This window comes from Clupea harengus, chromosome 12 (assembly GCF_900700415.2).
Source record: "Clupea harengus chromosome 12, Ch_v2.0.2, whole genome shotgun sequence".
Taxonomy (NCBI): Eukaryota; Metazoa; Chordata; class Actinopteri; order Clupeiformes; family Clupeidae; genus Clupea; species Clupea harengus.
The window spans coordinates 20395919-20408418 of NC_045163.1; the positions used below are offsets into that span (position 1 = coordinate 20395919).

The 12500-nt window shown below is 45.7% G+C and overlaps 1 protein-coding gene across 4 annotated transcripts in view; it reads left to right on the forward strand.

Annotated features, from left to right (window-relative positions):
• Window positions 1-12500, forward strand: part of col5a1 (procollagen, type V, alpha 1) — an 84908-nt gene that overhangs the window by 21638 nt on the left and 50770 nt on the right. For 2 of the 4 annotated variants that reach the window (XM_012830170.3, XM_012830171.3), the window contains exons 2-4: window positions 2597-2764; window positions 8497-8710; window positions 10352-10514. In XM_012830170.3, the coding sequence (XP_012685624.2) occupies window positions 2597-2764; window positions 8497-8710; window positions 10352-10514 (545 nt within the window). Of the gene's footprint in view, window positions 1-2596; window positions 2765-8496; window positions 8711-8819; window positions 8849-10351; window positions 10515-12500 lie in introns of those variants that run through there. The other 2 variants (XM_031577313.2, XM_031577314.1) reach the window with 2 other exon arrangements.

Sequence of the window (12500 nt, forward strand, 5' to 3'; positions counted from 1 at the left end):
ACCATCTCCACTGTCTTCAGAGCATTTAGCTCCAGGTTGTTCTGCCCACACCAGGTCACCAGATGGTCAATCTCCCACCTGTAAGCGGACTCATCCCCCCCAGAGATGAGCCCAATGAGGGTGGTGTCGTCCGCGAACTTAAGGAGTTTGACGGACTGAGTTCACAGGTCATACCACGCACACACATAGACAAACTCCGTCAGGACATAAGGAGAGCTGTTGTTGATAATGGCAGTAAAATATATTCATCTGGTTTGTAAAACATAAAAAGGTGGCTTTGCGTTTTGTGTTGTTGTGGAAATGTCCTTCTGTCATTGATGGGGATTCCACATTCCTGTAGGAAGATGCATTACACAGTACTACTTGAGTTCAGATGATCGCTTGGAGAGGAAGGAAGAGAGGGAGGAGAAGAGAGAAGTGAAAAACAGGAGAGGGAGGGAGAGAGAGGGGGGGGGGGGAGAGAGAGAGGGAGTAGTGGAATCACTGGGCTCCAACATTGCAAACATTCCTGAGACTTTAATCTGGCATATTTCTCCTTGAACTCTGTGTGTGTGTGTGTGTGTGTGTGTGTGTGTGTGTGTTTGTGTGTGCGCGCACGCGTGTGTTTGTGCGTTCACAACATTGACACATATTTAAAAGAGTATATTATGAACTTGTTTCATCAACTCTATGTGTCTATGTCAGTGCCATGAACCTCTGTCATGGTGTGCTAACAAGGATGCATTTGTGCACCTGCTGTGTGTCATGCTGACTGATGCTAACATCGCCTGATGCTAAGGCACTTAGGCCATGACAAATCATGTCACTATGCCATAGTTATCAGCTTTAGTGTGGACAGTGTCTTTCAGTGTTGCCATGGGGATCTCACTGCCCACTGTGGACTCTGTGTGCATTATTTGGTGATGTGGGTGAGATTAGCTCGGCCTAGATTTGACAGTCTTTTACAGATTTTACAGTCAACTCCAGGCTGTGTGCAAGTGTCTGTGTTCTAGAAAGGAGGGGGGTGTGTGTGTGGGGGGGGGGGGTTGCTGGAAGGGGGGCAGAGGTTGTGTTGAAGGTTGCTACGGCTCTGCACAGGCTCGTTAACTGTGTGTGGTCTAAGCTCCAAGTTACCCGATCCTCTACCTGTGTGTGTGTGTGTGTGTGTATGTGTGTGTGGGTGTATTTCTGTGTATTTCTCTCTCTCTCTATTTGTTTGTTAGGTTTGCTTAGATTAAATATCAGTTGCTTGAGAAGAGACTGTCTAACACAAGACCCACAGAGGTTAAGAATGTCATAGTTATCAATGCATGAGATTCAATGATCACAATTCAGGAGGGAAGCCCATTTCGTTCCTCCCTCCTGATGATGAGCTTCTTTGCTTGTTTGTTTGTGTGTTTGTGTGTGTGTTTGTGTGTGTGTGTGTGTGTGTGTGTGTGTGTGTGTGTGTGTGTGTGTGTGTGTGTGTGTGTGTGTGTGTGTGCATTTGTTTGTGTGTGTTTGTGTGTGTGTGTGTGTGTGTGTGTGTGTGTGCATACTATGTGTGTTTGTGGTGTACAAAAGGTGCAGATTTAAGTAGTGAGTTCAGCTGTTCTTTGACACCAGCCTGGTTGGGGGGTCTAACCTGCAAGTGTGTGTATATGTGTGTGTGTGGGTGTGTGTGTGTGCATGTCTTTGCATTTGTGGATAACTGCATATTTGTGGTATACAGGGAGGAAGCTTGAGGTAACTGTGGTGGAAGTTATATGGCTTTGGTCAGTTTATGGTCAGTGAATATGTATGTAACCACTCGTATATGAGTTTGTGTGTGTGTGTGTGTGTGTGTGTGTGCGAGTGTGAGAAAGAGAGAGAGAGAGAGAGAGAGAGAGAGAGAGAGAGAGAGAGAGAGAGAGAGTGAGAGTGAGAGTGTGTAATGTGCTAGTAGTATGTGTGTATGGTAGCGGCTGCCTGTGTGTGTGTGTGTGTGTGTGTGTGCTACCAGAGTATCATTCACTGCCATCTCTACAGGGCAATATTGTCCTGCTGTTTTAAAGGCCAGTAAAATTACTGAGTGGCAGGTGGCTGCAGTGTCCTGGGTGATCCCACCACTCTGCAGCGGAGTAGTGGGAAGGGAGGAGGGGAGGAGGGAGAGAGAGAGAGACAGAGAGAGAGAGAGAGAGAAACAGGAGAGGAGGAGGGAATGTAAAAATAGAGGAGAGAAAATGGTTTAGATGTCAGGTTTTTTGTCCAAGTTGTTTGTTTATATTTGATATGGCACAAGTGAAGCATTTGGGGCTTTGGGCCCTAATTTCATTGACATGCAACAGGCAAAGTCTAACTAAAGACTAAAGCTATCGTGTGGCGTGTGGGAGCAGTGTGCTGACCCACCCATGTTTGCACTTATGATCTTGCTCTTGGTATTACATTAGCGAAATGATTTAGCCAAGTTATTAAATTAGCTTTAGTTCGTAAACGGCTTATTGCTCGTCGCTTTGTTACCTGTCCATCTTCATCTCTCTGTCATCTATCTATCAAATAATTCAGATGCATTCATTTGTATAGATCGTTTTTATTGCTTTTATTGTTTATTTTTCTAACCTTTTCTTCTTTCTTTCTCCCTCGCCCTCTCTCCCTGCAGCAGAACCTGCGAATCTGTTGAAGATTTTAGATTTTCACAGTTTGCCCGAGGGCGTAACGAAAACCACGGGATTCTGCTCACACCGGAAGTCCTCTAAAGGTCCTGATGTGGCCTACAGAGTAACCAAAGATGCCCAGCTCAGCACCCCAACCAAACAGCTCTACCCTGGTAAGTTCACACACTCATATGCACACACACACACACACACACACACACACACACACACACACACACACACACACACACACACACACACACACACACACTCACACTCCTGCATTCTTTAATTGTCCTCTCTGTCTTTATTCTTTATCTGTGTCAGGCTCTCCCTTTGTCAGATCCACACATGTTCACAAACCAAACACATTCACAACCTCTTAATTGCGGATTCCTATTTCGTATATAACACTATACCTCTCTGTTACTCACTAAGACTCATTTGAGGGTGTTTAATGAAGGTAGTATATGAGATTAATATTGCACTGCTATTCTCACATCTGTCTTGAATTCATACTGGCATTCATTCAACTGCCTCTGGGATACAGCTATAGAACAATAAGAAAAAAGACACTCATTTGAAACAGCAGCAGGATTTGGGGGAGAGAGGAAGATACAGAGAGATGTAGAGAAAGTGAGAGAGGGGGGGATCAGAAGAGGGGGGTTCCACTTCTCCGCAGTGCTGACGTGGCCGTTACTCTGAGCCTGGTGCAGCCTGCACCACTCCCTACATCTGTCTCTCCACTTTCTCTCCCCCTCCTCTCTCTCTCTCTCTCTCTCTCTCTCTCTCTCTCTCTCCGTTTGTTTCTTTCCATATGACTTTCTCTTTAACGACTCCCCTCTCCCTCAGCTCCTATTTCCACTCTTCTTTCCACTTCTCCGTCTTCTCCTTCTCCACCTCAACCATTCTTTTCACTCACATTCTATGGCTTGGCTTTTTCTTTAATCATCGTGCTCTTCATTTTTCATCCCCCGTTCCCCTTCTTTACCTTTCCAGCCGTGGCTTCTGCTCTCCCCCTCTCTCTCCCCCTCTCCCTCTCTCCCTCTCCCCCTCTCCCCCTCTCCCTTTCTCTCCTCTCCCCCTCTCTCTCCCTCTCTCCCTCTCTCCCTCTCTCCCTCTCTCTCTCTCGGTAGCCAGTACAGTTTCAGATTCTCTGCATTCAGCCACAGTACTGTAATGGAATGCCTGCGCTGAAAATTCCAAGAATGTTCAAGTTAGAGAGATGGAGAGAGAGGCCTAAAGAGACTGGGAGAAGGTGGGTGTATAGAGAGAGAGAGCGCGAGAGAGAGAGAATAAAGGAGAGTGATAAATCCCACGTTGAAAGTTAAGATGACTGTAAGTGCACCTGGTTGACAGTTGAGTGTGAGGGGAATACCTTTAATCACAACATTTCTCTCATCGGCTTTCTCAGCGAGCGTGTGTGTGTGTGAGAGAGAACGTTTGATTCTGGGTAATTGAACACAGAGTAATCCTCTCAGCCTCATGTCGACTCCTGGATGCATAATCTCTGTAGAGGAGCAGTGCAATCCCACCATTAGCAGCTCAGATATCCTTTGAACTCCATACAGACTGACTGCCAGTAGCATAGCATAGCACTGCTCTAACTTCTCTGTCAGTTTAATGTCTCTCCCTGCAACATTGCAGATAGATCTGCCTTTAGAAGAGACCAGCAGTGCAGTAAGACCAGAGTCTGGTGCCAACCAACTTGATTTGCTGGTTGGCCTTAAGCTGAGAAGTATGGTGAGCAATTGAGATCAGATGGTTGGGCTTGGCACACTCCACCCAAAAGGACTGGAAACACACACAAACACACACACACACACACACACTCACTCATACACACACACAAACACACACACACACACACACACACACTCACTCATACACATACACAAACACAAACACAAACACACACACTCCCCCCAAAAGGACTGGCACAGCTGGAGGTCTTCATTCAAACCCGGCAGGAACGCATCCACTTAAGCTAATTAGTCGCTCGCAGAGTCAGATTAGCGGGTTCAAATCCGACGAATCAGGTGTTTGTCTAGAATGGAAAACCACCCACCCACCCACCCGCCCACCCTGGTCCTCTGTGGGTGAGCTTGCCAGTCCTGGCCAAGTGTAGAGGTGGTGCTTAGACCTGTCAGGATTTGCTTCACGAGCCTGGAAATACCCTGGAAGTGGGACTATGGAACGTCTGGCACACGGCGCGTCCTAGTTGACTATTTTGGAGACGTGACACCCAAAGCACAAGTTCTCAGGGCTCATGTTCACTTTCCCCGGGAGGTTGATTGACAGGAGGGAGGGGGTTTCTGGCTTTGAGTGGAAGGCATTAGCTGGGTGCTGCTGGTCCTCCTGTGCTGCTGGTTGAGACTGGACCCAGGGCTGGTGTTCTATTGAACCCAGGGCTAGTGTTCTCCTATTGGACCCAGGGCTGGTGTTCCCCTACTGGACCCAGGGCTGGTGTTCTATTGAACCCAGGGCTGGTGTTCTTATACTGGACCCAGGGCTGGTGTTCCCCTACTGGACCCAGGGCTGGTGTTCCCCTACTGGACCCAGGGCTGGTGTTCTCCTACTGGACCCAGGGCTGGTGTTCCTCTCCTGGATGCTTGTCACTCTGCTAATATGTTCCAGAAGGCTGAATGAGGTCATTCCTAACACTCCTATTTTCTCTACTACTCTGCACAAACTGCAGCCCAAGGCATGGTACTAATTATTACTTACACATACACGCAGACATACACACACACACACACACATACACACACACACACACACACACACACACACACACACACACACACACAAGCACACTCATGCCTTCAAACACACATTAATCATGTTTTAAGAACATACATAAATTGAGAGACTCTGGGACACCGATGATATTCGGAAACTATGTAGACACACACTCACACTCTCACACTCTCACACACACACACTGTTCATAAACTCATTCTCTTTGTGTCTTAAAGGCTCTGAATTCTTTGCTATGTGGGAGCTGGGCTCAGTAATCACTTGAAAAGCATACAGAACAAATGATTCATCAGGGTCTCTGAAAAGTTTCTGCCAGACACACACACACACACACACACACACACACACACACACACACACACACACACACACACACACACACACACACACACACACACACACACACACACACACACACACACACACACACACACACGCGCAAATCTCTTTGAGCTCCAGCACAGATGAGCACTAAAATCTCTTTTACAGCCTTCTGTGTTTATTTAGGCGAGGATACCTCTGAATGTTCCGCCCCTAAACACCAGCACTAACTGGTGATTTACAGTAATAGCAAGTCTTGAAGGACAGGTATCAGAGCCAATAGCAGGCCAGTGCTGGTGCCAGTCACAGGGATTTACTTCAGCTTTTAATGAAAGGACACACACGCACACACACACACACACACACACACACACACACACACACACACACACACACACACACAGAGTGACATGTTCCGTTCAGCTTCCAGGCAAAGTACAGAGGGACAGACATCCGAGCTCCATTTTCTCTCTTATCTTTTCAGCTCTGTCCATTCTGCTCTCTCGTTCTCTCTCCCCACACTCTCTCACTTGCACTCTTCCCCTGGGCTCCCCTGTTTGTAACCCTCTCCCATGGCCAAGCGGCTCTCAGGCTAGCTGGTCCCCACGGTAACAGTCAGAGGTCACAAGGTCACCGAGACTTAGTGGAGACCCACTAGCAGTATCCCATTACGGAGGCAATGTGAATGTGAACCAAACCTTCCTGTTATGTTTAATGACTGCAGCTTTGTATTGTGCTAACAGTACTTAGCTTGCGTACTCATATACCTGACTGCCACTTCTTAAAGTGACAAATAAAATGCTTTAATTAACAGAATCAGTCAGCATTAACATTACCATAAGCATTACAGATTGATCTATTTACCTTTTACCTTAATGGACGTGTAGCTACACATTAATTCAGAGACTTGATACCTTTGTTACGCCTAGTACATTTGTGCAGCGAACACTGACTGCAAGGATAGGTTAACATTGATTGGCAATAAAAATAGGTGAGGGTAGGATGTGAATATACAGAAGTACATTTCTATGGCATTGTTGACAAAACATAGTAGGCCAGAGTCACACAAAGAGCCAGGTGTCATCTTCCACATTCTCCAGAGTGTTGTCAAGGTGATTGGCAAGCGTCTGGAAGTGTGTGTGGACTTTTCGTACACATGCACCAACACCAGAGTTCAACACACAGATGCACCCAGAGTGTGAGATAAAAAAAATAAAAAATTTAAATAATCTATTCTGGGTGTGTGTTTGTGTTTGCCTTCATGTGTGTGAGGCTCTTTGTGGATATAAAGAACAAAAACACACCGACAGAGAGACTGAAAGAAAGAGAACAAAAACCTGAACAAGAGCTCCTCTCTTTTCTTTCTTCTTCTACTCTCCTTCTCCTCCTCACTTCTTCATGCTCTCCCTCACTATCAGTCTTTTCAGCGTTCAGTTTTTGGTCATCTTTTCCATTCTCTTCGCCTCTGTTCTCCCACATGTCTGTTTTGTGTCCAAAGATGCTCAAGTTTGTTCAATCTCTGTAACACATATACAGAGGTGTCATCTCCTCCTTAAACCTCAAACCCCAAGAATGTTCAGCCTAGACCCTACACCCCACCCCCAACACACACACACACACACACACACACACACACCTGAGTTCCATCTGTGGGGCCCTGTCTGTTGCATAGCTTGACTGCAGTACAAACTATGTCCTTCTCACTTTCCTATTTCCCCACTTCTTTCTACTCACTTTCAGACACACAGGCAGAGACACACACACAAACATACAGATACAGATACAATATCACATACACACAACTGTAACATACACTTCCTGTTTAAGCTGATCAAGCTTTTTCCAGAGGCTTCCTCTGTGGTCATCTGTCTGACAGATGTGTGGAGATGGCAAGTTTAGACTGGACACACATACACACACACACACACACTTTCTTTCTGTCTCTGTATCTCTCCTTCCATCCAAACCTCTGCTTTCTTTTCTTTATCCCCTCTGCCTCATTTTCATCATCTCTTTCCTTCCAGTATTCACTTTTCTCCTCTCCCTTCCCTCTCTCCTTCTCTCCGCCATCTGCTGCCTCGCTTAGCTGGAGGAAGAGGAGATTTGGGAAAGTGTTCTTAAGTGTTGCCAGGGCAACACATGCTCTTCTCATTAGCCATGGTCCTCAGTGGCAGCCTTGGCGCTGCCTGTCCCTGGATCACTGTCCTCTCTCACTCCATCTCTCTAGGGTCGCTCCCAGACATACACAAACACACACACAGACAGACACACTCACATATACAAACACACACATATACTGTATATAGACACAGTCACACATACACACACACACGGAGAGAGAGAGAGAGACAGAGAGAGAGAGAGAGAGAGAGAGAGAGAGAGAGAGAGGGAGAGAGAGAGAAAAATACACATACACATATGTCAGTCTTGCTGAAATGATGTATTGATGTCTGGTTATGAGTGTTGTCCAGTTGACAAAACACATCACAACACAAGGAGCAGGAAGGAACTGCAGTACTCTCAGTCCCCTATTAAAACATTCTCTCCCACACAAATCTCATTTTATCACGCAAACCAACCCCTCTCTCCCACCCTCTCCCTCTCGCTCTCTCTTCCTCTCTTTCTCTCCATCTCTCCCTTTACCTCCATCATTCTTTCTCTGTAAACCTCTGAAGTCATCTCTCCCTCTCTCTCTCTCATCCCTCCCTTCTCACTTTCTACCTCTTCATTCTCTCTCTCTCTCCGTCTCTCTCTCACCCCTTCCCATTCTCTCTCCCTTTCTCTCCATTGTGTCTCACTAACTGGCTCCCCTCTCTCCCTCCAGCTTCTGCGTTTCCTGAGGACTTCTCCATCCTCGCCACTGTGAGGCCGAAGAAGGGCAGCCAGGCCTTCCTGCTGTCTCTGTACAATGAGCAGGGCATCCAGCAGCTGGGCCTGGAGGTGGGGCGCTCGCCCGTCTTCCTGTACGAGGACCACACGGGCAAGCCCAGTCCCGAGGACTACCCGCTCTTCAGGGGCATCAACCTGTCCGACGGAAAGTGAGTGTCTCTCTCTCTCTCTCTCTCTCTCTCTCTCTCTCTCACACACACACACACACACACACACACACACACACACTAACAAACACATGCATATGCAAACACACTCTTCAGGGGCATCAACCTGTCCGACGGAAAGTGAGTATCTCACACTCACAAACAAACACACACACACACACACACACATATAAATAATAACATTTGCATGGGCAAAGCATAATTCAAAAATAATTAAGTGAACTAGTTTGTACAAATTAAGAATCTCTCTCACACACAGAGAGAGAGAGGAAGTGTCATCATAGCTCTATCATTATTCCTTCGTCACACAGTGCTAATATAAAACTAAGTACGTCTGAATCATATGCATGAGTAATGAATGGCTACAGACATACATACACACACACACACACACACACACACACACATACACACACACACAGCCATAGCTGCAGGTGCTTGATACTCCTGCTTTGATGAGCTTCAGTGATTACTAATTTACTGTGGCTTGTCTACTGTGACATCTGCTCTGGTGTTCAGTGTAAACATCCTCACACTACTATTATCATGTTAAAAGGGCTTCGCGTCTGTTGTGCATAACTCTGTGTTATACATAACAGCATTTATAACTCTGTGTTATACATAACAGCATTTAGCAGTTCAGTCAGACAGATACCATCAAACAGGTCTTTACAGTATTGTCACTTAAACCAAAGGCAATCTAACACTCTAAATATGTTTATACCCGACCACTTAGCATATGGAAATGTAATGGCTAGCTAGAGTATTGTGTGAGAGTTTAGCTGCTATGAAGGACCCCAGTGAAAGTAGCATCTGCAAACGTTTGCTAAGACACAGGTTATAGTTACTAGGAAACTGTCCTAGTAAAAATCTTCTGCAACAAAGTCTGCTCACCCCATTGATAGCAGCAGATTTTTCATTGTTTCTTTCTCTTTGGAACTGAGCCACAGACACTATCCCATAATATCCCCTTGTGGCAGAGAGAGAGAGAGAGAGAGAGAGAGAGAGAGAAATACACATACACATACGTCAGTCTTGCTGCAGTACACTCAGTCCCCTTTTAAAAAATTCTCTCCTACACAAATCTCATTTTATCATCCAAACCCCTCTCTCCCACTCTGTCTCCCTCTCTCTCTTCCTCTCTTTCTCCCCATCTCTCCCTTTATCACCATCATACTTTCTCTCTCATCATTCTTCTTCTTGAGCGCTCACACACCGCAGCTCAGCATGCCGTCCCTGTCTCATTAATCTACAAAACACTTTGGACAGGATTCACCAGAGCAGATGTCGAGGCTGTCATATCACTATCTCTCTATTAGGGCGCACAGTGCGTACCTCAAACGAAACCCTAGAGATTCCCTGACACACTGTGAGTGCATACATTTACTAGAAGGTTCCATCTGATCATTTATCAAATCCTTACTGTGCCCCTCAAGAAGAACCCTTGATAATCTCTGGAGAACCTAAAGGATATATACGTACATTTACTGTAGTGTTCTATCTATGCAGAAAAATGTCCTCATCAGTCATTTTACAACATTATGAAGTCTAGGGTGTGTTATAATGAGTCTGTAATGACCAGGAAGCACCTTTAACCTTTTCTGCTTACTTCCTGCCCTGCAGGTGGCACCGCGTAGCAATCAGCGTGCACCAGCAGACCATCACCTTCATCCTGGACTGTAAGAAGAAGGTGGTACGCACCCTGTCACGCTCTGCACACCCCATCATCGACACCAAGGGTATTGTGGTCTTCGGCACACGTATCCTGGACGAAGAGGTCTTTGAGGTGAGTCCTCTAAAATGCTTGTGTTTGGGGGGTGGGGGGTTGGACGGATTTTGATTTCCTCTGACATCATGAACGGAAAGGGTTAAAAGTTTGACGGTGTCTTTGTGTGTGTCTAAGTGTGTATGTGTGTGTTTCTCTTAATGGACAGTTTCTTGTTTTTCATTTATCATGATTTTTCATATGGTGATTGATGTTGATCAGTGCTGATGTGAGCAGACTACTGAGTGATCTACCTGAGTGCTAACAGAATTTAACATGCAGTTGGTACCATATGTTTGGGGTAGGTAAGAGATGTTAGCACCTTGTTGAAAGAGCTTAGCACTGAGGCCAGAAATTAGGCTAATGGTTAGGGAAGAGGTGAAATCATTGTTAGCAATATCTTGCTAATGCAGTCTTGAAAGTTAATGGTTAATTGCTTTGAATACAGAGCTATGGTTACACTGGGAAAACAAGGCAAGGGCCCCTTTGATTAGATATTCCCTGGTTTAAGACGATTGTCTGTTTAGCCACCCACCATATGCATTTTCCCCTCGTCCCCTTAGATAAATACACACTGTGTCCTTGCGGATATTTGCTTTGATGGCTACTTGTCTGTTGTGCTATGTGCACACACTGGTAATCCACTGTTGTATTAGAGGATTATGCAGATAACGAGAGCCAGATGCTGAACTGGCCAAGTTGTGTTAGACCACTTGACCCATCACATCCCATTCTGTCGCACTCCCCCCCCCCCCAATCATTGCCAAGTGCTTTGAGAGACTGGTTCATCAAACCGTAAAGCACTCCAAGCGGGTGGTGAAAACTGCCCAGCGCATCACAGGCACCTAGTTCCCCACCATCAAGAACATTTATCACAGGTGCTGCTTGGGCAAGGCTGAGAAACATCATCAGGGATGTCTCCCACCCTAACCATGGACTATTCCCCCTCCCCCCATCTGGCAGGCGGTACAGAAGCCTCTGCTGCTGTACCAGTAGGCACAAGAGGAGCTTCTTCCCTGAGGCTATGACCCTGCTGTACTCCACACCACCACTCTAATAGCAACATTGCACTCATTCCTGCACAGTTTACAGTACTTTAACGACCATTCCATTGGCACTATTCTGAACCACCTACACTGTTAAAATAATGCCACTGTACATGTAACCAGCTGTACATATGTAGTCACAAACCAACTGCACAAATGCTGTTTATACTGTACATACAATCTTACATTTGCAGTCTATTCTCTAACTCCACTTCTACTGTATATATACATATTTAAAATATTCACATATATAATATTTGTGTGTTGTAACTCTCCACTGCCCATCACTGTACAAATTGTAAGATACAGTATCATTTATGCTGCAGCGCCCTCGTTTCCACACTGTAAATCATTTTTGCACTTCAGTTTTGATGCTAACCCCATTTCATGTAATGTAAAGTAATGTAATGTTATCTAATCGAATCTAATTCTACTCTAATTAGTGCTTGATGGTTCAACTCGGTGTTAACGTAGCTTCATTGAAGCGGAGAGGGTTACTGCTCATGTCAGTAAGGTGTGGTCTGAGATCCTCAAGGGGATTATCTGTGTTATGTTTGATGGTAGCTTGAAAAGGCGTGACTTGAACAGTATGTGTTTGCTTTAAAAGTATGTCTTTGTCACTGTGTAGTTGGTATGTTTGCTGTTGGCTTTGGGGTTCATTGTCTGGCCTGGATGAAGGATTGGGAGAAGGGATTGTGTTGAGGTTTGCAGAAGTTTAAGTGTGTTTAAAGTTGTGGAAGGGTTTAAGAGGTTGTTTTTAGGCTTTTGTGGGTGTTAAGCTTTACTGGGGAGCTCCTGAGAGTTATAGCCCCCCTAGCGATGTTTAGGGTCACCAGTAAATTCTTTGCAGGTGACATCACGGGCAAAGGCGTCATTAGCTGTGTTGTGCTTCTGTCGGACACACACACACACACACACACACACACACACACACACACACACACACACACACACACACACA